Here is a 26,776-nt window from a genome sequence, read left to right as displayed (position 1 = left end):
ATACTGAATATGGTATAATTTGTACAAATAGGGACTATATTACTCAACTAGACCATAAGAAAAGCAAATAATGTTCTTTATAAATATTTGGTTTTTTTTTTAATCTTTTACTAAAAAATAAAACAAAAAGCACATGGCTGTTTTAGAAAGAGACATGATAGTTGAGCTCAATACCCTTATCTATTTTGGTGAGGAAGTCGGCAAAAGTAACCATAGTTGTAATTTTGTTTTTATTATTACTTCTTTGAATGGACCTAAGTTGTTGGACCATTAATTCTTTTTCTTTTTTAAACTATGTTTTTCTTATAAAAAAATAATTTTTAATCTCAATTTGATCATTTCAAAATAGTCTATACATTTGTAAAATAAAAAATATTTCATTATAATACGAGTTTAGTCTAACTCAATAATAATCGATAGTGTGATAAATTAAGGAAAGAGTAAATGTGAAATGAACGAAGAGAAATTAATTTTTAGTATAAAAACAAAAAATGTCTGGCTGGAGAAGAGTTGCATGGATGACATGTAAGTCATGTAGTTTTTATTTTTGGACAAAACATATCTTGTTTTATTATTTAAGGCAATTTTACTTCATTTACTTTGCACTATTTTATTATATTTCCCACTCATCTATTTATTATTATCATAGCATATTCCTCTCCATTTTATTTTTCTAATATAACAACAACAATGGCATTGTTCAACAAAGATGCAAAGAGTTTTATAAAATTAATTTCAATAATTTGTTTCCTACAAATATCAGCTCTAAATGGACAACTTAGAGTTGGGTTTTATTCTGAAAGTTGTCATAATGTAGAGTCCATTGTTAGTTCTATGGTTAAAGAAGCTTCACAAAGAGAACCAAGAATGCCAGCCATCTTACTACGACTTCATTTCCATGATTGCTTTGTTCAGGTTCTTTCTTATGTTTTAAAAACTAATTTTTAGTATGTCAATTTTAACTCTTTCTGATTTTCATGTTGATTGGAAAATGGATTCATATTTTGCTGACATGGTCTTGGATAATTTTTGTACTGAGTTAGACATAAGTGTCATATCTAAGCCAAGATTCATTTTTGTTTGACTTTTGGTCCACACTTCAATAGGTCTGGGCATGAAAGATGTCAGAGTGATTTAGACTTATAGTTTTGTTTATATATTATGTATTTTGAATCGTTCCTTTTTATGCGTTGATATATAAGGTTGAGTTAGACCTAACTATCATATCTTATATATAGTATTGGAGTCTAGCCGATTCCTATTTTGACTACATACTAGTTCATACTTCAGTGTGTTGGAATTTCAAGCTATTAAAAAATAGATCGATGATTTGCTTATATAGAATTGAATATTTTTTCTTTCTGAGCTCTTTTTTGGTTGAGTTAGAAATAAATTGATTATAATAATTTATACTATTATTTGTACCAAGAACCTTAATTCTTCTTTTTGAAATGTGTTAGAAGGGTTGTGATGGATCAATTTTGATCGATAATGTTAAAGAAGCTGAAAAAAATGCATTTGGTCATGAAGGACTTGGAGGATTTGCTGAGATTCAGAAAGCCAAAACTCAATTGGAAGTTCAATGTCCTGGTGTTGTATCTTGTGCTGATATTGTCGCTTTAGCGGCTAGAGACGCTGTCGTCATGGTAATACTATAGTACTATTTTAAAATTTTTTATGCATATATATTTTTTTGTGTGAGTTTTTTTTTTAATTTTGTAACAAAATTTCTAACTCCGTCAGGCTGGCGGAGAATCTTATGAAGTAGAGACAGGTAGAAGAGATGGAAGAGTATCAGATTTGTCATTTGCATCCAAAATGCCAGATGTGGATGACTCAATTGAAGTTCTCAAAGAAAAATTCAAAACCAAAGGCTTTAGTGAGAAGGATCTCGTCACTTTGAGTGGTATGTATGATGATCATATAATTTTTCATCGTTAACTAAAGATCTTGAATTTAAATTCTAAGAATCAATCAAAAAATAACTTTTGATAGAAAGTGTTTCCTTTTTTAATAAATCTTACGTGATACAAATCTGAATTAGCCAATTCATGCTAGAATAAATATATTTGACCAAGACTAATAGTGCTTTACTGAAAAGGACAACATTACTATAATATATTTAACGTAACGGACCACTTTGACACTAACATTTTGTTTTCTAGCTACAACAATGTCATACATTTTTGTCACTTTATTATGATAACTTTTAACATATTAAAGTTTAAACGTCTTTCATAATTTAAGACTCTGCCTTTATTCCTGGTTCTACCTCTAATCCTGGCTCTGCCTCGATCTGTTTTAAACATCTTGTAGGGGCACATACAATTGGCACAACAGCTTGTTTTTTCATGCCTAAAAGACTATACAATTTTACTGGAAAATCAGATGCAGATCCAAGTATAAATCCTAAATTCCTCTCAGAATTAAGAAGCAAATGTCCCAAAAATGGGGACGTAAACGTTCGAATATCGCTCGATAACCTAAGTGAAAGAAAATTTGATGATCAAATAATGCACAACATAAAGAATGGATTTGCAGTTATAGCATCAGATGCAAGGCTTTATGATGATAATGCTACAAGAGCAGTGGTTGATTCTTATCTTGAGATTACAGAGAAATTAAATCCCAATTCATCTTCATTTGGGACTGATTTTGGTTTAGCAATGGTTAAATTGGGAAGGCTTGAGGTTAAGACTGGATTACTAGGAGAGATTAGAAAGGTTTGTAATTCTTTTAATAAAATGTAGTTTATAAAGTTGTGATATTACTTAATTAAGGTTGGAGGTCATATATTATAAGTAGTAATACATTTTAATTAGTATTAAAAGAATGTTAATCTTGAAGTTACTCCTTTCTTGACCGTCATATTAAAATAGTTCTCTCATATTACTTGTCCACATTAATTAATTCTTTTTACATAAAATTTCCAATTTTTTTTAAAAGATAAATTATGCGTGTTTAAAGCAAAGCGATCAACTAATATGAGACAATATTGTTTATATGCTTGGTGATGCATTAATCTTAGACGCTAACATAATGGTTATTGAAGAAATAAAATGCATACTTAAGAAGCCAATCATTTTGGCACGAAAGAGGCAAATAAATAAATGAAAATTTGAGCATAGCTTAATAACACGGTATAAAATTTTAAAACACGTTCGTAATATCATTGAGGTACTACACCACTAGTACATCAAGTATTTTAATTAATAAAAAAAGAATGTAAAATAATTAAATTATGTGTATTGAAGTTAGATTATATAGGTTTAAGTTATTAGTGATTTTTTAAACTTATCTGTGTATTTTACTTAAATATTCAATCAAATCTTATATTTATTGAATACTTTAAAATTGTTTCTATTAAATATTTTTTTAATAATCATGTAAAGTGTGTACAATAACAGATTCAAGATTTGAAGGTTACGAATAATCCTTTTCTTTAATGTAAAATTGCTTGCTTAGAAGGGTTTCCTTCTATTATTACTAATATTTTATAGTTTAGTTAGTAAATGAGATATTAAAAATAAAAAAGTGCAAATGGAATATATCGAAAAGAAAAAAAATTAAACAAATAGTAATAAAAGGTATATTTAAAAAGAAGTAAAAATGTAAGGGAAAAAATTCAGTTTACCTTTTCCTCGTTTAAAAAAATAACTAATTTTATCCAAATTCAAATCCTCACACTCAAGATCGTGCACGCTTTAACTCAAACCCTCACACTCAAGATCATGCACGCTTTAACTTCAGCACACTCATCATATCCTTTGGTTGATGTGTGCTTACGAATAGAATATATCAAATTTTCAATATTTTATATGTACATATAAATTTTCATCGCATTATTGGACGTTCAAGCACTCTATATGTGGGTTCGCTCTTGTACACTCACGTGACATAATAATAATTTTTTGGTTATAAATCTGTAATGTCAAAGTACTTTGCTAATCATAGATTGTGCTCTAGTATTATTGATAAAATCCATCTCTTTTTGTAATCGCCTTCACATCCTTACTTTTCTTATTGCATTCGTTCCTTTCTATTCATATATTATGAATTATTTCAGTGTACACCAAAAAGTTGAGCTTTTAACCTTTATCTTTTGGTTTTTATCACAACTTCAATAATCTAGTTCTTCCAATCACTTGTTACTAGTGATGTTTTCTTTGAGCCAAGAGCAGATTTTAGTCCACAAGGTACATCGAACAAAAAAGTGAACTCCAATTTCAAAACAAGCATTGTGAAAATCACAATTAGATTCAACATTCACGCCATTTTCAATAGCCTATACTTCATAAGTAATCTATTTTACATGTGAATACAACCACACGAAGAATATACCTATAGGCTTAGCCTCATTTATGTATATTATGACCTTCCATGGTATTTTTCCTATAACCTTCAATAATTATAGATAAACTTGTCGTATAATGTTGTGCTCTACCTTAAAAGGTAGTTCTATTGTTTTTCAAATTATATGAGTTGCAATAATTGTATTGATCATCCAACTTGCTTGTTGCGACAAATGGTTAGCCTTTGACATGATAGTAATTAAAAGATGACAAGTGTCATTGACGTTCAACTTTAATAAGCTATCAATAATTTATATCGATTTTTTTTTTATAATTGTATCATTAATTCATATTAATTTACACCATTTCATATTACTTATCCTCGTTGACGATAAAACACTTGACACTAGTTATCCTTACAAAAATTCAAATAAATAAAATATTTTCTAGTTAATCATATTATTGATATTTTAAAACTTTAATTTAATAATTATTTAATACTAACAATAATATAAAAATTGAAGTCTTTTAATTTGCATTTCCATCTTCTTCTTCATTGCGTTTACACTTAAACACTCACCTCACTGCTCTGTTCTGCTCAGTAGCAACAACAACAATGGCAACCATACACAGCAGCAAGACCAGACCTTTCCCTTCACACCACACAGTAACCCCGTGCACTCGCACCCACCAGATCGGCGCTCTAGCTCTCGTCATCATCACTTTCTTCCTCACCAGAATCTTCGACCAGTCACTCAATTCCTCTTCCTTCTCAATCCCTACTTCTGGACAATACAGATCCAAGAACGACGTCATACGCTTCTCCGATTCCGGTGGGTCCATCTTTTGGCCACAACGCGGGTATGGGACCCATCTTTCACTGAAGATTTATGTGTATGATGAGAATGAAATTGATGGGTTAAAACACTTGTTGTATGGCCGTGATCGGAAGATTTCGCCTGATTCTTGCGTTAAAGGTCAATGGGGTACTCAGGTAATATTTTTTCCCAATTTTTCCAGTATTATGAGAAACTTGTTCAAGTTAAATTGACAGGAATTAGCGAATTGCTGTTAGTTTTTGTGAATATTGTTCTTCCTATCAGATTGGATTTGGGAAATGTTAGATTTTTTTTAGGATAATCAAGTATTTTAGTGTAATGTAGTAGAAGTTAATCATTATATGGTTGCGATTTTGGTTATCAAGAACTTGGTTGAATTTGTGTTGGTAGACCAGATCAATAGCAGCTCCACACATTGATTTTTTGCAACTTCTAGCATATGGAGCTCGCTAACATCCACATATTAGTGAGAAAATGGCGAATCATCAAGGAAGTTATCGTTTTGTTTTAATCATGTATTTGCTGTCTTGGATGAAGATGCTTTAGAGTAGTTATGATTTTGAGGGCATGATTTGAAATTAGTTGTTACAATGTAGATGTGGTTATTGTAAGCTAGTAGCAAAACTAGGTAGCGTGAAGTAACTTCTAGCATATGGACCTCGCTAACATCCACATATTATCAAGAGCCTGCATTTTGCCCGTTTATCGAAGTCTAATTTTTGTCAAACATTACTTTTTCCATGTCTAACAATGAGGATTAATATTATCTTTTTGAGGCTGGTAACATTAGTCTAGAGATATCCACAGGTATACAACAACCAAAAGTGTAGTTCCCCTTCAAAAAAAGTATACATCTTATAAAATAATCAGACCTATAAACAATCTAGTACATCAATTATGTCTTCTGTTCTAGCTAAAATATCTTGTTTACACCAAATATAGAAAAGAGCTAAGCAATTCATCCTAATCTTCCGAAGGCTATTCTGCACATTTTCAAAGCTCCTATTGTTCCTCTCTTTCCAAATTGTCCACCAAATACATGTTGGGACAATCTTCCATCTGACCTTCTCCTTTGAAGCATTGCCACCAAATGCATAAGGGTTAACATCTAAGAGTCAAAGTGGTGTGAAGTTGTTGTACAATTTGTAACTCTCTTCTTTTCGAATTATAAGTCGTTGTTGCAAAGAAAGGGAAATTGAAGAAGGAGAAACAGAAAAGGATCTTAAGGGAATATATCTGTTTTCTTCATTTGCTTAAGTGACATCTGAGGAACTATCAAGGAAAAGCACATTTGTCCTTCTACTTGTGAAGCGACTTGAAGTCCTTCCTTGTAGTTCTCTATCTTCATTTGAGAATTACTTGTAAATTTTCTTGACTATTTGAGATCATGTGCAACATTTCTACTCCAAATCTACTCCGGCTGTGGAGAAAAATCTGGAAAACCAAAGCTCCTTAAAAGGTTTATTGTTCTGTCTAGTTAGTTGCAAAGGAGGCCTGCCTAATCCAATACAATCTCCAAAAGAGAGGCTACCAAATGTGCAGAAGATAACCACTTTGTGAAGGTTAAGTGGAAGACAAGCGTCTCTTCTTGCACTGTCACTTCACACATCAAATGTGACCACTCTTCTTCAATACCTTTACATTAAAACCAATCGTCGACTTTCTGAAGATTTGGCACAGTAAAAAGACCTCAGCGAGGCAACATCAGTATTTGGCATTCCATCCCAGCTGCTATATGGTGGACTCATTAGAGGGAATCAGGGAAAGAAACCATACAGTTTTTGAAGGCAAATTTGAAAATGTCATTACCCTTAAGCATAGTTGTATACTTTTGCTTCACTTTTGGTGCAAGTTGGCATTGTAAATGATGCCGAAGCCATTCTGCGTTTCTTCAGAACTTTACATTATATGTGACTGCATCCTCTGCTTAGTCTCCAAATCATCACTTTCTTACTGATGGAATAATTTGTTCTTTACTTGTCAGAAAAAGTTTCCTATCTTTATTTTTTGGAACTGGTAACTTGGATGTATAAATAAACAAAACAGTACATGTGTTGTACTTTAACTATATTTTTTGAGATTCTAAGGAATTAGATGGTACCTAGAACATTAACTATATCAACAGAATCCTCAGAATAAGTCTGTTTACACAAACAAAAAAGCAGAAGGCAATTCTATTTGATCTTTTGCACCGAGTTAATCAAAACACCTGGAATTCCTTTCTTTCCAGACTGTCCACCAAATGCTTGCAGGGACATTTCTCCATCTACTCCTGTCTTCTGCCTGAACTCCCGCATTCTCTCAACTATGTAAAACTTCAGTGACCTTTTCGTGCATTATCCGTTTGATCTTCGGTTGAAAGTGATATCCCATCCATGCTCTGTCCTTATTTCTTCTATGGTCTTATGTTGAAGCACCACTAAGTTGAATATGTCTGGGAATCTCTCAAGAAGACTAGTTCTCTATCTTTATTTGGTAATCAATAAAGAGGTTTTAATATTTTCTTCCTTTTATTTATTTTCTTTATTTCATTTCCTTAACTTCAAAAGCTTTAGTGACAAAGATGACTCGTTGTGTCAATAAATTTCTCCGTCTATGCAGGGTATTGCTAGAATTTACTCTCCACTTTTTTCTTCAAACTATAAATCTGAGTATTTTTATTTTGGCTCTTTTTCTCGAGGGAAACATAAGTAAAGCCTGCAAGTATTACATTGTTGCCACCCAATAATAGCATGAAAAATTTTCAGTACTAGGCTTTGTAGACCCTTGTGGTCTGGCCCTTCCCTGGACCCCGCGCATAGAGGTAACTTACTGCACTGGGATTCCCTTATTAGGCTTCCTGTTATAGTTTTGAATTTAACTATCTAATGCTTCTATATCTTGTTCTTTTGATGTGCCTGTAGGTTAAGATACATAGGATGCTTTTGCAGTCAAGGTTCCGGACTAGAAAGAAAGAAGAGGCAGACCTTTTCTTTGTGCCTGCTTATCCTAAGTGTGTTCGAGTGATGGGTGGACTGAATGACAAAGAGATTAATCAGACCTATGTGAAGGTAGTAAAATTCAGGACCTGAAAATTACATTGGTGCTGTCAAAAAACTTTCTAAGTTCTATTTATTGCTATAGTTGAATAATTGAGATATTTTGCTTGGCTTTAGAGCTTCAATTGAATTGTCACTGTATCCATTTTCTCTCATGTACCTTTATGTATGATCTCCTCTCTCTCTCTCAACCTTTTGCTTGCAGGTCCTAAGTCAAATGCCATATTTCAGGTTATCCGGTGGCCGCAACCACATATTTGTCTTCCCAAGGTATAAGTTGTCATATGGAGATATTTTGAACTCATGAATTGGAAAGTTGACCCAATGATGTATGGAGTTTGTAAGAGCTGGTAAATGAATATGACAGGCATTGCTAAGTTCTGCATGGGCTTAGATGTAGATATAAAGCCACAACCTCAGAGTTGCAATCTGATAAAAATATCACCTAATGGTAGTTGTGCTGCATTTGTCAAAACTGCCATTTGAAAAAGGCAGGAATATTTACCTTATGAACTGGGATGTAGATGTGAAGCACAACTTAAATGTTGCAGTCAGATAAAATATTGATCATCCATTGTTACCTGTGCTAAATGCTGTTGCAAATAGACGTGCAACTAAATTTCTCTAAGTAGCATTTTCAATTGAAAGAATAATACTTTTTCTTATGTGTGCTACTTTTGCTGAACTACAGTGGTGCTGGAGCTCATTTATTTAAATCGTGGGCGACATACTTGAATCGGTCTATAATACTTACCCCTGAGGTAAGGTCTTACAAACTGTTAGTCTATAATCCTTACCCATCATATGTAGTCGTAGAAAATGTCTCATGGGTTGCTGTGCTGTCATTCACTATGCACTGATCTAACTTTTTCTGTGAATCTGTCTCTCATGGAATGTCAACTCACTCTCACTGTCTGTATGTTGTTTCCATGGTCTGTTCGTTGTGACAATTTAATATATCATGCACAGAACCTGCCTAAGAAAATAAATTATAATATTTCTGTCCAGTGACATGAGATTATTAGCAGGTTCATCAAGTTATTCTCTATGTTTGTTGTCTTAACACGCTTGCATCTATCATGCCTGTTATCTTCAATAAGTTAATCTCATTCAGCCTTCCATGTTGAGGAATATCATTACATCTAATTCAGGGGGATCGCACAGATAAAAGAGACACTAGTGCCTTCAATACATGGAAAGATATTATCATACCTGGAAACATTGATGATGGGATGACTACTCATGGCTCTAGGATAGTTGAGTCTTTGCCTTTGTCAAAGAGGAAACATCTAGCGAATTATTTAGGTCGAGCACAAGGAAAGGTGGGTCGCCTTCGGTTGATAGAACTCTCGAAGCAGTACCCAGAAAAGGTAAGCTTCTCCTCGTCTCCATTGATGCATGTAGCTTCACATCTTGGTTGAGAATAATGGCTTCACTGACAAAAAGTGTTTTACTCAATGTCTAGTATAAGAATCATCATTTTACTCTATGTGATGTCCTGTTTAAGTTCTTCCAGTTCCTCCATCTCCTTTAGCAGGTCCCAGCCAATAAACATCTCACCAGTGTATCTTCAGTTGAAATGGGTTGTAGAATTAATTGTATGGTGAATGTCTCAAAAGTAATTTTCTCCAATGGGAAAATTTCGTGTACCTCCCAAAAGATATAATGGTTCACAGAAATCCTGAACCCTCCTAATTTTCTCAAATCTGTGTCAAATTTCATCTTCCACTGCTACTGCCTTAGGTTAGTGATAACAACCTTACATGTTGATAGCATAAGCCTAGCTAAGTTATGGAGCAGTATTCTATCGATTCATTACCAGGTGCATGGATTTCTCAGTTTATCCGCATGAGTGAGAATCCTTTAGTTCTCCAAAATCACTAATTATATTTGCTTCCAGTTGAGTTCCATATAATGTCTTTTTTCGTCCAAAAGATGGTCTTTTTGATTCTATCAACAGTTGGAATGTCCAGAGTTGAAATTCAGTGGTCCTGACAAGCTAGGGAAGAAGGAATATTTTGAACATCTCCGCAATGCCAAGTTCTGCCTGGCTCCACGTGGTGAATCATCATGGACGCTTCGCTTTTATGAGTCCTTCTTTGTGGTTAGTCTCCCATATCTTGTGTGCATGACTAAATTTTGTCCAATTGCACTTCCCTAAGCTGCTTTATGCTATTGTTGTGTTAAACAGGAATGCATTCCAGTAATCCTATCGGACCAAGCAGAATTACCATTTCAGAATGTAATAGACTATTCCCAGATATCAATCAAATGGCCATCAACTCATATAGGAACTGAACTATTGGACTACCTAGAATCAATACCAGGTCAGCACACTGCCTATTAGTGTTCTAGCATCTTGCGTTAAAGGTAGTAACCAATCGATTCATGACACAACTTTCTTCATTCTCAGATAAAGACATCGAAGAAATGATAGCTAGGGGTCAAAAGATCAGGTGCTTGTTCGCTTATACACCCGAGTCTGATTCGTGCTCTGCATTTAATGCAATTATGTGGGAACTGCAGAGAAAAGTAAGGCAATTCCACCAGTCATCAGAAACTTTCTGGCTCCATAATAGAACTATAGTCAACAGAAATTTGGTGGAATTCAGCAAGTGGAAACCACCCATGCCTCTGCCTTGAACACGTTTTTCACCGACTTGTAGATCAATTGTGCTTTTGTTATAGTCCCGTCTGTAATTTTTCCAGAGCTTATAAAGAAAATCTCACTAACTATTCTTATTATTTTTTTCACACTGATAAAAGAAATTTGCACTTTCTTTTTTTCATGTTTTCTCCTGATGTATAGGTTGTCATTTGTCATAGGAATTGTGGTTCCTTAGGCTATTCTGAAGACCAAAATGTTAAGCTCCTCTGTTAACTAGTTTTTGATATGTATCTTCATATGTTTATTGTGTTTTGTCTACAGGCGTACACTCTAACCTCCGTAGATCCCATTTGTGAGATTTCACTAGCAAGCATACTCTAACCTCCGTAGATCCCATTTGTGAGATTTCACTAGCATGTTGTTGTAATACACTTATTCGAGGTGTTACTTTTTGTTTTCTTCACAAGATATAAAAACTTGTCTTGATTATTTGGTACGGTGGAGTATCTATTATATTTAAGTAAATCTCGTACTCAATTTGATAAGATGCGGTTTCCAAAATACATTATTTTTCATCAAAATTTGCATAATTGTAATAACCACAAATTATGGTTTTTATTAGTGAGCCGCAAGTGACTAGTGATAACATGTAAAGCCAAGAACTTTATTCGACGAAGCAAAAACCAAATCTTTAAATCAGTGCCACCACAACCACAAAAATTCTCAAGACATTCCAAACTCTGTGGACCTCAGATTTTGCTAGGTGTAAACCCAATCAAAAGCTCTTTTCAGTATAGCAGGAAGAGTTCATATCATAAGTTCAAAAGGACAACTCAAAAACATAATCAAAGAGGCTTAAATCTGGTATCTGAAATTTCCCATACTGAATAGAAATTTCTTTTTGGTTGGGAGGAAATGGGGACATTTGTTTACAGCAGCAGCTGCCTTTCTTGGAAAAATCTGAGCAGACAGATGAATCCCTCTCACCATGTGGTTCCGCGTGGTGTTCCAGAAAAAGGGTGTTCAAGAATTAAATCTGCTGTTTGTTCTAAAGAAGATGCTCGTATGAACCGGGATTGTGAGATATCTGCAGGATCATTGAATAGGAGGTCAGCTATTATATCTGGTGCTTCTTTGATTTCATCAGTACTGCTTTTTCCTGGAGAGGGATCTGCTGTAATTAAACAAGGTCTCCTAGCAGGGAGAGTTCCTGGACTTTCTGAACCAGATGAAGAAGGTTAGTCTCATATATAACACTGCAGACTGCAGTAAGCTTATTGATATTTTCATGAGTGATGTTGAAAAACTTGGACAATTATTGGTATTGTTCATAGCTTTGGATTGCAACAAAAGATGGACTCTAAGCTGGAAAATGCATGTTGACACATACTACATTCACATAACGAAAGAACACTTGTTCAACATGTAATCTTATCAAAAACACATAAATACAGCAACACTTCCTTACATGATTGGCATTCTTAGTGTCTTCTTCGTTTCCAAGTAAATGTTCATCTTAACAAGGACAAAATTGCTCAGGCAGGTTGGAGGACATACCGAAGACCGGATGACAAGTCAGGTGGACACGGTGTTGGATGGAGTCCTATGATTCCTTATACTTTTTCCGTGCCTGATAAATGGGAAGAGGTAGGAATCCATTTATTCACAACTGTATATCAGTAGACGATGTCAGAAATTACCTTTGAGCTTGATATTTAATCAACTTTGCATGGTTGGACAGACCTTAATCAGGTCCACTTTTGATGTTTTCACCTGTTGAACAGGTCCCTGTGTCAATTGCTGATCTAGGTGGTACAGAGATCGACTTGAGATTTGCAAATCCCAAAGAAGGGAGAGTCATTGTAATTGTGGCTCCTGTAAAAAGATTTTCAGATGGTGAGCATCTCATTTTTTTTTCTTCTTTCTATTCTAGTAATGAACTAAGAACTAAAACAAAAAGTGATCTTAGGTGAACCTATGGATGAACATGTAAAACATACTAGCAAATAAATATAATCAACTCAATTTGTCTCTAATGGATTCAATCTTGGTGGTATTCTACTCAAAATATGACGTAGAAATTGGTGAAGAAGCTACCATAGAACAAATTGGACCTCCAGATAAAGTGATTAGCGCATTTGGGCCTGAAGTCATTGGAGAGAATGTTGAAGGTAAAGTCTTAAGATCTGAAGTGGCAGAGCATGAGGGAAGAACATATTACCAGTTTGAATTAGAGCCACCACATGTAATGATCACAGCAACGGCTGCTGGAAATCGCCTATACTTGTTCAATGTTACTGGAAATGGTAAGAACCAAATCAACACTTTCTATCTTCAGAATATCTGCATTATAAATTGTTCAAATCCTACAACTTGCTGTGATTTTACAGGTCTTCAATGGAAAAGGTATTACAAAGATTTGAGAAAGATCGCTGAGTCTTTCAGGGTTGTCTGAGTTACATCTACCCCATGCGTGATAGCACCTTAGCAGAGGTGGAATGCACAAGGTAGAAGAGTCGGTCACTATAATCACAACTATTTACAAGAAGCCACATCACCTCTAGTAGTATATACAGTTAAATATGTGAGAGGAGAATTTCCCCTAGAATGAGTTTTGGTAACAAAGTTTAGCTACCAATGATTATTGTAAACTGTTTATGTTACCAATATTACAAGTCTTCAGAAGGCACCTCTTCTGGATTGATCGCGACATCAGGCATTGATAACTCTGTTTGATTGTCACTACAATCACCTCAACACTGTTGTAGTATCACGTTTTTGAAGTTTACGCTGTCAATACTTGCATAAAACTAGTCTCTGGTCCATCGAGCATGACCACACTACACCCTGGTGTCTTCTGAGACCCTTTATTTGACAAGGCATACCTCATCCTTTCAGCTTTCTCCCATCTTTCAGCAGCAGCATATATATTTGAAAAAATCACATAATGTGCATCATCACCAGAATCACTAATGTAGTTCAATTTTCTGACCTCTTTCAGCACATTTTCAACCATATTTGTGTCTGAGTGAACCCGGCATGCTCCAAGCAGAGCCCCTAAAACTGTGTCATTTGGTTTGACAGGCATCCCTTTCATCAAGTCACAAGCCTCCTCTAATCTTCCGGCCCTTCCCAAAAGGTCTACAAGACAACCATAATGCTTGATGCTCGCCGTCAATGCATATTTCTCCATCCTGGAGAAGATCTCTAGACCTTCCTCCACCAAACCACCATGGGCACAAGCCGATAGCACTGAGAGAAATGTTATATCATTAGGTTTCACTCCTGAACTAGCCATTCTCTCAAAAAAATTAATTGCCTCCACACAGTGGCCATGATTAGCAAAACCAGATATTAGTGAGTTCCAAGCAGCATCATTCTTAAGTAACATTCCTTCAAAAATCAATCTGGCGTTACTTAAATCCCCACATTTTGCATACATGTCAACCAACCCATTAAGAACATATTGATTCAATTCAATCCCTTTCTGAATTATCATTTCATGTATATCCTTGCCAATATCCAGCAATGCTAACTGAGAGCAAGCCGATAAAACACTAACTACAGTGACCTCATCCGGTTCAAGACCCTCATCTTGCATTTTTGTAAATGCTTCCAGAGCTTCTTCACATAACCCATTTTGTGTATAACCACATATCAATGAATTCCAGTTCACCAAGTTCCTCATTTTCATCCTATCAAATATAGCCTCAGCACCCTTAACATCACCTTTCTTAAAATAACCAGAAACCATCGACGACCAGACATAAAAATTCCTTGTTGGCATAATCTCAAACAATTCCCTTGCAGCATCCATATCCCCATGACTAGCATACCCATCAACCATCACACTCCATGTAACAACATTCCTCGACTCATCTGGTACCCGGTCAAAAAAACTCCTAGCCATCACCATATCTCCATTCCTAGCATACCCATCAATCATTTCATTCCAAGTCACAGTTGTCTTCTCAGACATATTCTCAAACAATAAAAAAGCAGTCTTTATATCACCACTCTTTATACATCCTCCTATCATAGCATTCCATGTTATCACATTTCTTTCAGGCATATAATCAAACACTTTCCGGGCACTCCGAATTTCACCACATTTCCCATACATATCCAATAACGCAGTCCCCACCATTACATTACAATCAAATCCTGATTTCACAGATTCAGCATGTAAGGCTTTGCCAAGGCTGAGCATTGAAAGTGAAGCACATGCCTTTAGCACCAAAGGAACAACACCCATTATAAAACTTCCATTGATACGATTATGGGTATATGTTAAAAGGGCTTCTTTGAATTTTCCTTGAGATATGCAGTTCTTTATACTGTAAGACCAATTGTTTAATGGGTTTGTGATCATTTCTGAGTTCTTGAGAAGCAAGGATGAAGTTTCTTGCTTTCACTTCCATTAACTGACTCGCAAAATATGTCTCTTTTGTGTTTTAGTCCTTATATTTTATGATAACTATATTTATGGTATTTCAAATTACTCTATGAAATTACCTAAATAGTGACAAAGATATGGATTACATATTACTATAATTAATTCTAACTAACTTGGAATCATGACATAATTAATTAATTGTTTTGTACGCATTGGGTAAATTCTTCACTGCGTAATAGATTTCCTTTACCCTTCCTTTTGCTTGAGCACTCTATGGTAAACATTTTGTGCACATCAACTGTGTAATAGATTGCTTCTTTCCTTTGTGTGAGCACTCCGTACACACAAGATAAACTACCCACTACGTAAAGCCTATAATCACACATGAAATATATAACTACACTAAACAAATTCTATGCAACAGACTCGATTCTAAAGGCGTTAATAAAGATTGATCCCGATGAACGACCACCCTCCAAATCAATTAAATCATCCTAAAAAATATTCTTACAATACTTAAATCATCAAGTAAATGGATAAAATTTTCAAACCTTTCATAATTTCACATAATACAAGAAGTTCAATTAATGATTTGAAAAAGGGTGTCAATGTTAATGAAAGACTAATGAAAGTTAAAATTTAAATATATTACAAGTGTGATTAGATAAAAATTTATAATTCAAAATTAAGCATAAACAATAATAAGAGGTCCTAAGTGCAGATCTTTAAAAAGTAAGGTCCTAAAATGCAATTTCCTTGATTTCCAAGAACTCACCTGTTGTTGGCACTCTATTAACTGTATTACCTGTATTAAGCCTTTTGAACTTTCCAAAACTCACACAAAAATGGAGCAAAAATTGCTCAAATTTTTACAGAAATCCAAAACTAGCAAACAATTGAAAGAGACCCATCTTCAGATTATTGTCAATGGCCTAATGAATAACAACTTTATAGTGCCAAAGCTCATAACTTTTTCCTCAAACTTCATTTCACTTGATTATGGACTTCATGTCTTTGAAAGCTTAGAAAACCCAACTCTTATTTCCTACAATACTTTGATTCAATGCTTCATTGGCAAGACATTTAAATATGCATTATATACTTATAACCATATGAGGGTATCAAATATTACACCTAATAGTTTCACATTTACGTTTCTCTTGAGGTGTTTTGAGTCTTTTGATGTTTTACAAGCTGGAGAAGTAGTTCATAGTCAGATTGCAAAGTTGGGTTTTGAGTCGAGTGTGTTTGCTAAGAATACCCTTATGGATTTTTACGCTAAATGTGGTGGGAATTTGGGTTCTGCTCGTAAGGTGTTTGATGAAATGTATGAAAGAGATGTTGTTTCGTGGAATACGATGATTGGTGCTTATATGATTCATGGTAATCAAGAATATGCGCTTTGTTTGTTTGAGGCTATGCCGGAGAGGAATCTGATTTCGTGGAATTCGGTTATTGCTGGGCTATTGAAGGTTGGGAACATGGAGATGGCTCGTTCTGTTTTTAAGCGTATGCCGGAGAAGAATGATGTTTCTTGGAATATGATGATATCTGGATATGTGAAGTTGGGTGACGTAGAGACTGCTAGAGCTATATTTGATGAGATGCCGGAGAAAAGTATAATCTCTTGGACTGCAGTGGTATCAGGATATGCCACAAGTGGTGATGTGCTATCAGCAAGAAAGATGTTTGATCGAATACCAGAAAAAAATGTTGTTTCATGGAATGCCATGATTGCTGGATATGTAAATAACCACATGTTTGATGAAGCTCTTTCTGTGTTTCAGCTTATGTTGATTGACGGGAACTGCAAACCCAACCAGACTACTTTGATCAGTGTACTCTCAGCATGTTCACATTTGGGGTCTCATGAGCATGGAAAATGGATTGATTCTTTTATAAGAAAGAACAAATTTGACTTATCAGTTCCCCTAGGAAATGCTTTAATCGACACATTTGCAAAATGTGGAGATATGGAAAATGCAAAAGCAGTTTTCCTGAGGATGGCCCAAAGATGCATAATCACTTGGACTACAATGATTTCAGGATTAGCAGTGAATGGACATTGCAAAGACGCCCTAGAACTCTATGAAAAAATGTGCTTGGAAGGAGTAGAGCCGGATGATGTTGTATTTATTGCTGTTCTTTCAGCTTGCACTCATGGTGGGCTGCTGGAAGAAGGGAAAAGGGTATTTTACCATATGATGGACAAATTTGGCATTAAACCACGGATTGAGCATTATGGATGCATGGTTGATCTTCTTGGCCGAGCTGGAAAGTTTGAAGAAGCACTGAGTTTCATAAAGAGCATGCATTTGGAACCTAACGTGGTCATTTGGGCCACATTGCTTTCTGCTTGTAAAACTTATAGAAACGGGGAGTTGTTAGAATCCTTAACCAGGAGGATCCTGGAGCAAGAGCCTAACAACCCAAGTTATTTAACATTGATAATAAATCTAAGCTCTTCTGTTGGGCGGTGGCAAGATACCTTGAACTTCCGTATAGCTACTAGAGACCAGGGAATAGTAAAAATTCCTGGTTGTAGCTCAATCCAAATAGGAAATAATGTCCATGAGTTCTTAGCTAAAGATACAAAGCACCCACAGAGGAAGGAAATCTATAGAGTTTTAGGGTGTTTAAATGGACACTTAAAATCATGTGAGGTCGAACGAATTGTGATGACCATGGCTTCTTAGAGAATCTATCGATAGAAAGATTTTGTTATGTCCATTGCTCAAAGGCTACTTTCTTGAATACGCATTATTCTGACATGGGTGAAATCTTACATCACATGTAACTTGAAGTTGCATGATCACAGTGGCTGGACTATTGATCTGAATTAAGTACTGTCGTGAAATGAAGTATGATAATTCTCAAAATACGGCTGCAGGGAGAGGAATCAACTCGGAGAAACTGTGATGTCCAAGAGTAAATTATTACACTGAAAATTTTGGGCAAGATGAGATGCATGAAGGTACTATTTATCAGGCCATGGAAGAATTGCCAAAGTATGTTCCAGAACAGGTAAAGGGACATCATCAAAGATTGGTCTGGTTTCCATTTTCCTCTACTTAGTCATCTTGCTTCCTGATGAACATAAATAATGAGCATTAAAAATTATTGGATAGGGGGTAGACTACTGGATTAGCTTAAGTTGAAGAACATGGTAAACTTGTATGTACTTAGCAAAGCTAATAGTCCTTTTGTAGAATATACTTACATTTTCCAACAATTTAATAATTAGTCCCCGAAGGACATCTTCACTAAAAGATACGATATGTTGGGAGTCAAATGTATCTGAAACATTGTTCTTTCTACTCCAACCATTTTAATACATGTACTTGTACAATTTTTCTCCAAGAATATTTCTTAGCTTGTTGAATCTTCTATTTCTGCTCCAAACCCATTTTATACCTGTTGAGTCTTCCCCTTCTGCGTCATTCCCACTTAACTTGTCGAGCTCACTTTTTCTTTCAGGCACACCCTAACATGTTGAGTCTTCTCTATATGCTCCACGTCCATGCTTTAGCCTGTTGAGCTACTCTGAACTTCTGAAAGATCTGGGTCTGTCAGAAAAAGTAGTCTTCAAGCAGAGGCGGAGTCAGGATTTTATTAAAAGGAGTTCAAAATCCGAAGAAGTAAACACACGAACTAGTCGAAGGGGGTTTTACATCACTATATACATAAAAAGTAATTTAACCATGTATAAATAGTATAATTTTTCGCCAAAGGGGGCTTGGATGAACCCCTTACTATAAGTTGGCTGTGCCCCTGTCTTCTAGTCCTCAAACCCTAAACTGGTCACAGGTGTGGGGGGATGTCAGCTTATACTTCAAAGGAGTTTATAATGGTCCTATTTCACTTATTGCCTTATTTTGAATTGGATGCTCATATTCTTTCATAACGTACTTTAAACCGTACGAAAAATAATATCAAAAAGAGATTATATTGGAGCATATAAACAAATGGTTGAACTTGAAACAAAGGGATCCTTGCTCAAATAGCCAGCTGGATTTGCTCTTTACTTTTCCTAGCCTATATGCGTCGATTATACTCTGGTAGTCTGGTTATACATGACTGCACTCATAGTATACAAGGATGATACATATAGTATACATCTGCTGGCTATTCTTAATTGAAGTGGTTTGGGGGTGGCTATTTAGGTTAATTTTTCAAAAAACAAAAAGGAGTGGTTGGTTGATCAGAAAGTTGAGACAGATCAATAGGATGGGAGGATGGTGGGTTGGTCGGGAAGGTGTTGAAGGATGACAAGATTTGCACCAAATCTAGAGTTTAGTTGATGGATCGACTGCAAGATTCTCATTTTCTTATTTGTTTTTGCCAAGACAACACAACTACTGTTACTACATCAATAGTTTCATTCTAAGACACCTTTTTCTTACTACTCTTCATGTTACTTTTCTACAGTACCCAGAGTCACTTGATCAATATACTGTACTACCGTCATTTTACTTAATTCAGATAATGTGGACATGTACTAGATTCCTTCGAGAAAATAAGCACAAAGTTGAGCAGTGTTCTGCTTGGATGTCCACATTTGGATTGGTGCTCTGTTAATATTCACTTCTTGATTGTTTGTTTTCCATATAGATATGCTTTGCTTTTGAAGAAGCTGTCTTTTTTCTCCTGTGAATCCAATCCATTTCCACATATAAAACTTTTGTGTGCAAATGTTGTCTCTTTTGCTCGCTGTGCCTCCAGCTTTCTGTTGAAAATATAGTGCTGAAAACGGAAGCTGGTTGGAAGAGAATCTGATGCTGACACTAGTATATGGAAGTTGAAGTACTTTCACTGGTTCGTATGCTGTTCCCCAAGGTAATAGTAAGTCAAAAATGTTTTTGGCTTTAAAGCCATCTGGTTTTGACTCTGCAACTGCATTATGAACTACCAAACTATGATGCCTGGGCATATTCTTCGTCTTGTGAAGCCTGATACTTACGTCAGTGCACTGCTATAGTTCCGGGGCAATGTAGGTTGCGACATTTTTTCTCCAGACAATTAATATTCCTGGTCAGTCAAATTGATTAAGAAGTTATATTTTAACTTTTCCTCCTTCTGTAAAAGTAGTCTTCCACTCCCTAGGCCTTCCTTAATTAACTACAAATAAAACTGAGAAGACTAAAGAGTCAAAAGTAAAGGAGAGGATAGTGGTGGAAAAGAGAGAAAGAATCCTTCTTTTTCATTAATTGAAAATAAAAAAGAAAATTGTTAATATAGGTTCCAAGTGGGCATCTTTATTCTTAGTTCATCTTAATTTGGACGCCTTTTGGTCATTATGAGAAACTTAATTAAATAGTTCTCTATATTTATGCTTTTGGTGAGAATAAATATCACCCTCTAATAAATCTCCTTTCTTTATACTTTTTACACACATTCTCTGGGCCCAAATATGTTGAAAAAGCAAAAAAAAATGTGATACTTTAAGAGCGATTATGCAAGTATATTTAAAGGTATCTTGAAAAGTAGTTACTCAGCGATAACAAAAGTTATTAATGTCATTATATTCTATGATTCTCTTAAAATTTGAGATTAACTATTCACCCAGTTATAGCACCCAAGGGTGTGGCCTAGTGGTCAATGTAATGGGCTGAGCACCATGAGGTCTTAGGTTGATGATCTCAGCACAGACAAAACACTAAGTCATTTCTTCCTATCTATTATAGCCTTGGTGAACAGAGTTACATGTTGCTGATGGGTGGTGATAGGTATCCCCAGAAATTAGTCGAGGTGCACGCCAGCTGACTCAGAGACCTAGTTATCAAAAAACAAAAACAATTCACCCAGTTGTTTTGTAGCTACTTTTTCAGTTGATTCTCTGATGATTATTATTGTAATACTTGATGCACCTATATTTCACCCTTTACGATCCTTTCTATTCATGGACAACAAAATTTTAAAATAACTTGATCTTGGGTGGACTTAGCCCCTGTTGAAGCAAACTATCTAGGTGTTCATTCCCTTGGCTTGGGTTTCTCTCAAAGTTGAAGTTGGACTCACCTACTTTGGAATGAGTTGTAAAAGTAAACTATATAAGACTCATGATTAGAGCTTGAGTTGCTCATGATGGATTAAGAATATGGCTGAATTATATGTAGATCATGAGTTAAGGCTTGACTCATGGTATAAGATTCTGAGTATTTTGAATTTGCAAGCAAGATTTGTTAAGTTCATGACCCCCACTTCTCTACCTCCCAAGGTAGGGATAAGTTCAGCGTAGACTCTACTCTCCTCAGACCCCACTCGTGGAATTACACTGGGTATGTTGTTTATTGTTGAATTGGTGGAGTTTATGAATCCTACCGATATGGGTATTAAGGATTCTACAAGAGTTGGTTGATAACTTGCTATAGATGAGTTTTATTACAGGTTTACAGTCACATAGGGTTTGAACCAATAAACTGGTATCAGGTACTGTGAATCCTATGGTATTATATACTAGATAAACTTTTTGAGTTTTATAGGTTGTTAATTCTTAGATATGTATTGTCTTCATAATTGATGAAGGAGTTGAGATTGAGTAAATTGGATGACATAAAATCAGTAACATATAGGACTAGCTTCCCTTAAAATTGCATTTTTGACAGAATCACAAGCTTATGTAAAGGTTGACAATTTCAAGTGTCCTTGCTTTTAGACAAGTGCTCGAGTATAGATGAAATGATTTTTGGTATATGTCAACCATGTTTGAGTATATGAAATGACATAAATGCTATATTACTTTGTGCTGTTTCAAAATATGCTGGCTATGAGCGTGTTTCAACAAATTAAGAGTAAGATTTAATATCAAACTAGTATTTGCTTTACTTAACTGGATTGTATGGATTAATAACTACTTTGAGTGAAAAACGTGGTGGGAATATGTGTATTAGAACCAAATTCCTTTACTACTGCTCAATGAACACACAAAAGCCAGTTATTCTTCAACAGTAAAAGTATCCTTTTTAGCTCTATATTAGACATACTTAAAAAAAATTGCTGGTCTGCACCTTATGCTAACCTTCTCGGGAATTTCCAGTTTTCTAGCCTGAAAACAAGCCTTTCTTCCATGAGAGACATTAAAGTTCTCCACACTGCTTTTGGAATTTTAGGTTCATGCATTTTAGTTCTTATTTTTATTCCAAGTTTTCTGTGAATGTTCGTTATAATAATTCTTTCTTGTTTTTTTCTTCCTGGAATAGGAAATGTTTTTGGTGTATTACTCTTCATGGCACCCATGTAAGCCTTCTTTAAATTTTTGTTATTTTGTTACATTTATATGTGTGCTCTTTTTGTCTTACATTTTCGGCTTATTTTTCTCAACAAAACTAATAGAACACTTCAATGATCAGAGTTTGACACTACATACAGGATTACATTCAAAAGGATTATTAGCAAGAGATCAACAGAACAGTTCTCTAACATACCTTATGTAATAGCTCTGCTCAATTGCTTGCTCTCAGTTTGGTACGTTTCTTCAGTTAGTAGTCTTTATCCTATTAATACTTTATTAAAGAGCTCGTTTGAGTTATCTTATAAACATTTAGTGCTGAAAAGCACTTTTAGGTATTGAAATTGATTTTCCAAATAAGCATCTACATATTTGAAAAGAAGTGCTGAAACTGATAATAAACATTTATCATGTTTAGTAAAAAGATGCTGATAAGTGATAAAGCACTTTTTCTGTTAGAATGACTGAATATCCTTAAAGTTATTTACCAAATGTATAAATTTGAAGTACCTTTTTTTACATAAAGAAGGATGAATGATGGAAATAGAATAAACAGATAATTAAAAGTTATGTTATTAAACTAGTTATTTCTAAAACTACAAAGATATCAAGAATAAAATTGTAAAAGGTTTGCTTAAACCAAAAGTTCTTATAAGTTGTAAAACCATAAGATAGGGGTGGACCAGATTATGACTTCTTGCAGATCTTGGCTTATGAGCACTCTATTGATGTCATCAAATGCGTAGATAAGCCAATGAGTGTTTATGAGCCAGTTCGATAAGCTTAGCCAAACACCTTCAAAAAAAAATTGTTGGAATGATTGACCAGGATTAGGTCAGAGCCATTGCTAGGGGAGCTTATTCTTCTGAAATGGTAAAGTTACATTGGAAAAAATAAATATCCAATTTTCGCCGCCTAAGCTGTAGTCTAGTGGTGCTGCTTTAAGTTTTACAAGCATCATAGTGCAACCTTCATTGTTCCCTTTGCCCTTTTGCATCCTTGGTTCAAAGGTAAAAAAGAACAATTTTCTATTTCAACTTATATACTACTAATAAAAGTTTCTTTTTCTTTTTTTCAGTAGTCAAATTAGGACACAAAAACAAAATCACATGGGTGTGTTTGGTATGGAAGTCACGGGTTTGCGCGTGGGCGGTTAGGAGGGCTTGGTGGGGATAGGTATGTGTAGCAAGGATGGGGCGAAGGGGATAGGGTAGGGTACTGAGAATGGGAAGGGTAAGGGAATTGGGGTTGGGATTGTTTGGGGGGTGGGGCGGATAGATTTAGGGTGGAATGCCACTTAAGGAACTTGTTTTACTGGAGAAACGTTTTGACCAACCAAACATGAGAAACTTGAGGAAAATGTTTAACCCCATTGGAAACACACCTATAGAGAAGTTGGGTGCAATCAAATGCTATATTTTTTCAACTCTGAAGTGATGGTTACACTTTGGTCAGAGAACTAGAAATAAATTCCATAATAAATTTTAATTTGCTAACTTAGTAAAAATGGTAAGTAACATGCTATCACATATTAGATTACATTAATAGCGTAAATATCTTATGACTGTTGGTGTATATAATTCAGCTCCAAACATAATAGTGTCATTGCCTATTCTTCTTAAAATAAATTTTGAATGTAACTTAGAAATTGGCTTTTGGTGAATGAAAACAGGTATAGTTTACCTTTTGTGTCACCAGACAACCTGCTGGTAACTATCGTCAATTCCATAGGAGCTGGACTGGAGGCAACATATGTGTTGATTTTCCTCATATTTGCCCCCAAGAAAGAGAAGGCCAAAATCTGCGGATACCTCGTTGTGGTCTTTTCCATCGTCTCATGCGTGGCCTTAGTTTCCCTGTTGGCATTTCATGGCAATAAAAGGAAGCTCCTTTGCGGCTTTGCTTTTACAGTTTCTTGTATTATGATGTATGGTTCTCCTCTCTCGGTAATGGTAAGTTATTTAGTCTTCCTCATGTTTAGCAAAGTCACTAGCTGAGTCAATTTTAATAGGTACTAGAAGTAGGAATTTTTACGTTGTCTTACTTTATGAAATATTGTTTTTAGAATTTTTTGAGTTGGGACATTTCATTTACCTTTAGATTGTATAGAGTCTCACATCGACTCTTTAAGGGATGGGTGATCAATGGTACTCTCCTAGCAACAAATCGTAATCTCTTCTTTCAAAACACATATGTATAGTTCAATCTTCCGAGTTCTGCGTTAAAGTATTCAATATTAGAGCTAAAATCATAATTTGGGTTACAAATAAGCTTGTATTATACAGTAGAACGAAATTCTCTTTTAGTTCATTTGTAATTCTAATCCTTTCTCTCCTTTTGTAGAGGCGGGTAATCAAATCTAAAAGCGTTTAGTACATGCCATTCTTTTTGTCACTAGCTGTTTTCATCTGCAGTTTGTCATGGTTTTTCTTCGCCCTGCTCGGAAAGGACCCTTTCATTTTGGTAAGAAGCTTTTGTTTGAAGTACTCAGTAACTTCTACGTTTTTGTGACTAGAATTTTTGCAAGGTTTTCAGAAAATCATGATACTTAAGTCAGTACCAACCAAACAAAGGCATAAAAGATTGATTCAGTAACAATGACAAATCTCAGAGAAGTGTTGATCTTATTACAGGTACCAAATGCCATTGGAACTTTATTAGGAGCAATGCAGTTAATTTTATATGCAATTTATCGTGCTAGCGAAGTCAAGAAAGATGAAATGAACGAATCTGTAGAGACGAGGACTGGAGAACTCCAAGACAAGAAGCTAGCTTACAACGAAGACGCGTGATAATGGCAATTCATAAACTGTAACTCCATTTGGATCAAAAGTTATGGTTGCTTGTTTTTTCTACTGTAGAGGAATATATTCAACCACTTACCTTTATAAGTTTAGTACAATATGGCCTTTCTAAAGGCAAATTTCTATGTTTTGATTCATTGTGTCTATATTGAATATCCTAAATCAGCAGGCACTACCTGCTTTATAAATGTTAGTACCATAACTTTTTCAAAAGTATTCAAAGAACTTTTGCATAGGGCCTAGATTGCATTTTCATCCATACAGAACTCTTTTATTATATATGATTTTATTAATGGAAGTTCCTTGCAATTGGCAAGGGTGACCTATCGGTCGGTTCGGTTTAATTTTGAAGTTTATCGGTTATTAATTTATCAATAATCGATTTAACCGTTTAGATTTGACCTAAAAAGAGATAATTGAAATTCACGATAACAAATCAAATATAAACATGAGTTTAACAAATTGTATCTTGCTTAAAAGTAAACATTGTTACAATGTAAAATAACACTGAGTTGAGATCATAGTGCTTTTCTAGTTCACTATCATAACATAATCTTGACTCATGAATTAGCTTACCCAATTCTTATTTATCGAGCCTCTATGAAATTAACTATGAACTTCATCGCTAAATTGCTCTTAGATAACATAATTTTTTTAATCATTCATTGCTGAATAGAATTAATGACGATTTTTGTTGTTAAGCTATAAAATTTATTTGTCGATAATTATTTATGTATTTTAATAGTGAGGGAATTGTAGGATTTGAAACAATGAACAAAAGTACAAAACCATACAAATAGCATCTCAAAATTTTATATATGGATATAGTAATTATTATAGATAAATTGATGAGTTTCGGAGAAAATCATCCTTCAACTAGACCTCAAGCTTAAACGATATCTTTAAAGTATTATTCTTAGCAGAAAATATCCTTCAAGTATTTAAAAGTGAACAATTTTTATCCTTCTACTTGAATTTATTAGAAAACTAACAAATGCCACAAAAATTAAATCACCCCCTCGTAATTATTATTCTTAGATACATCAAAATACTATCGTGAACTTGTAATTGAGTTTAACATTATGCAAAAACTTTTAATTTGATAGTTTTTTTCCCATTTATTTTCATGTAATTTGATATTAAAAATAGTAGTAATTAAAATATGTTACTTCTCAATTGAATATGCTAGAAGCGGCGTTTGTTGGAGATTTCGTCTTTTAATTATGTAGAATAAAACTCAACGCAAGACATAATCAGTTAATGTTATAAAATATGCATTTAACGACACTAAATCTATTAAAATAAAGTCCCAAATGAATCTAAAACGTAAACTCATCTGTGATTGACTGAGCTTATAAGCCGATCTAACTGACAAATAAATAAGCCTGTCAACATGAATATTAGTAAGTGTCTATAAGCTAAGTAACTGATAAGTCAAAATTCAGTCATATTGTATGGTTTTTCAATCTGAACTTTTTTTTTTTCAAATACAGTTGATGAGAATATAATGTACAGTTGAGTCAATTAGTTAGTTTTGTACAGTTTTAAAATTAGTTATGTACATAACTAGT

The 26,776-nt window shown here is 34.6% G+C and overlaps 5 protein-coding genes and 1 pseudogene across 7 annotated transcripts; 5 read left to right on the top strand and 1 right to left on the bottom strand.

Moving 5' to 3' along the window:
- Positions 1–609: 609 nt before the first annotated feature.
- Positions 610–2,887, top strand: LOC101245155 (peroxidase 43). Of its 2 annotated transcripts, none has more exons than XM_004237712.4 (4): positions 610–915; positions 1,464–1,646; positions 1,744–1,906; positions 2,317–2,887. In XM_004237712.4, exons 1-4 carry the CDS (start codon positions 691–693, stop codon positions 2,748–2,750), a joined length of 1,005 nt encoding a protein of 334 aa, XP_004237760.1. In that variant the 5' UTR covers positions 610–690; the 3' UTR covers positions 2,751–2,887. The 2 variants fall into 2 exon arrangements, with proteins under 2 accessions (XP_004237760.1, XP_010320029.1); XM_010321727.3 differs by having other exon boundaries at positions 1,461–1,646.
- Positions 2,888–4,757: 1,870 nt separating this feature from the next.
- On the top strand, positions 4,758–11,095 carry LOC101260338 (probable beta-1,4-xylosyltransferase IRX10). The gene is made up of 8 exons (XM_004237679.5): positions 4,758–5,286; positions 8,035–8,181; positions 8,375–8,439; positions 8,861–8,930; positions 9,321–9,539; positions 10,130–10,273; positions 10,361–10,496; positions 10,583–11,095. Exons 1-8 carry the CDS (start codon positions 4,909–4,911, stop codon positions 10,810–10,812), a joined length of 1,389 nt encoding a protein of 462 aa, XP_004237727.1. The 5' UTR covers positions 4,758–4,908; the 3' UTR covers positions 10,813–11,095.
- A 278-nt stretch (positions 11,096–11,373) lies between these two features.
- On the bottom strand, positions 11,374–15,255 carry LOC112941379 (pentatricopeptide repeat-containing protein At3g21470). 2 transcript variants are annotated; one of them, XM_069297266.1, is made up of 4 exons: positions 12,999–15,255; positions 12,521–12,652; positions 12,335–12,446; positions 11,374–11,996 (listed from the first exon to the last, which is right to left on the bottom strand). In XM_069297266.1, the coding sequence occupies exon 1, from the start codon at positions 15,147–15,149 to the stop codon at positions 13,563–13,565; it is 1,587 nt and encodes a 528-aa protein (XP_069153367.1). In that variant the 5' UTR covers positions 15,150–15,255; the 3' UTR covers positions 11,374–11,996; positions 12,335–12,446; positions 12,521–12,652; positions 12,999–13,562. The 2 variants fall into 2 exon arrangements, with proteins under 2 accessions (XP_069153367.1, XP_069153366.1); XM_069297265.1 differs by having other exon boundaries at positions 11,532–11,996; positions 12,246–12,446.
- LOC101259835 (psbP domain-containing protein 4, chloroplastic) lies at positions 11,693–13,487 on the top strand. Its single transcript, XM_004237678.5, has 5 exons — positions 11,693–12,014; positions 12,321–12,424; positions 12,562–12,673; positions 12,856–13,083; positions 13,168–13,487. The coding sequence occupies exons 1-5, from the start codon at positions 11,693–11,695 to the stop codon at positions 13,230–13,232; spliced, it is 831 nt and encodes a 276-aa protein (XP_004237726.1). The 3' UTR covers positions 13,233–13,487.
- Positions 15,256–16,285: 1,030 nt separating the features above from the next.
- LOC138348203 (pentatricopeptide repeat-containing protein At2g29760, chloroplastic-like) lies at positions 16,286–17,869 on the top strand. Its single transcript, XM_069296826.1, has one exon. It carries the CDS (start codon positions 16,286–16,288, stop codon positions 17,867–17,869), a length of 1,584 nt encoding a protein of 527 aa, XP_069152927.1.
- A 188-nt stretch (positions 17,870–18,057) lies between these two features.
- Positions 18,058–25,418, top strand: LOC101244279 (bidirectional sugar transporter SWEET1-like; annotated as a pseudogene).
- Positions 25,419–26,776: the final 1,358 nt, after the last annotated feature.

The sequence above is a fragment of the Solanum lycopersicum genome, chromosome 4, assembly GCF_036512215.1.
Source record: "Solanum lycopersicum chromosome 4, SLM_r2.1".
In the NCBI taxonomy this organism is placed as follows: domain Eukaryota; kingdom Viridiplantae; phylum Streptophyta; class Magnoliopsida; order Solanales; family Solanaceae; genus Solanum; species Solanum lycopersicum.
This window is presented reverse-complemented; position numbering and strand designations above follow the sequence as displayed.

What these genes read in the sequence shown, in the direction of transcription:
- LOC138348203 (XM_069296826.1), top strand. Translation starts at nt 16,286, where the DNA reads ATGAGGGTATCAAATATTACACCTAATAGTTTCACATTTACGTTTCTC.
- LOC101259835 (XM_004237678.5), top strand. Translation starts at nt 11,693, where the DNA reads ATGGGGACATTTGTTTACAGCAGCAGCTGCCTTTCTTGGAAAAATCTG. An exon ending in TTCTGAACCAGATGAAGAAG is followed by an intron (nt 12,015 to 12,320) that starts GTTAGTCTCATA and finishes TTGCTCAGGCAG; the next exon opens with GTTGGAGGACATACCGAAGA. An exon ending in TGCCTGATAAATGGGAAGAG is followed by an intron (nt 12,425 to 12,561) that starts GTAGGAATCCAT and finishes CCTGTTGAACAG; the next exon opens with GTCCCTGTGTCAATTGCTGA.
- LOC112941379 (XM_069297266.1), bottom strand. Translation starts at nt 15,149, where the DNA reads ATGATCACAAACCCATTAAACAATTGGTCTTACAGTATAAAGAACTGC.
- LOC101245155 (XM_010321727.3), top strand. Translation starts at nt 691, where the DNA reads ATGGCATTGTTCAACAAAGATGCAAAGAGTTTTATAAAATTAATTTCA. An exon ending in TCCATGATTGCTTTGTTCAG is followed by an intron (nt 916 to 1,460) that starts GTTCTTTCTTAT and finishes GAAATGTGTTAG; the next exon opens with AAGGGTTGTGATGGATCAAT. An exon ending in CTAGAGACGCTGTCGTCATG is followed by an intron (nt 1,647 to 1,743) that starts GTAATACTATAG and finishes TAACTCCGTCAG; the next exon opens with GCTGGCGGAGAATCTTATGA.
- LOC101260338 (XM_004237679.5), top strand. Translation starts at nt 4,909, where the DNA reads ATGGCAACCATACACAGCAGCAAGACCAGACCTTTCCCTTCACACCAC. An exon ending in AAGGTCAATGGGGTACTCAG is followed by an intron (nt 5,287 to 8,034) that starts GTAATATTTTTT and finishes ATGTGCCTGTAG; the next exon opens with GTTAAGATACATAGGATGCT. An exon ending in CACATATTTGTCTTCCCAAG is followed by an intron (nt 8,440 to 8,860) that starts GTATAAGTTGTC and finishes GCTGAACTACAG; the next exon opens with TGGTGCTGGAGCTCATTTAT.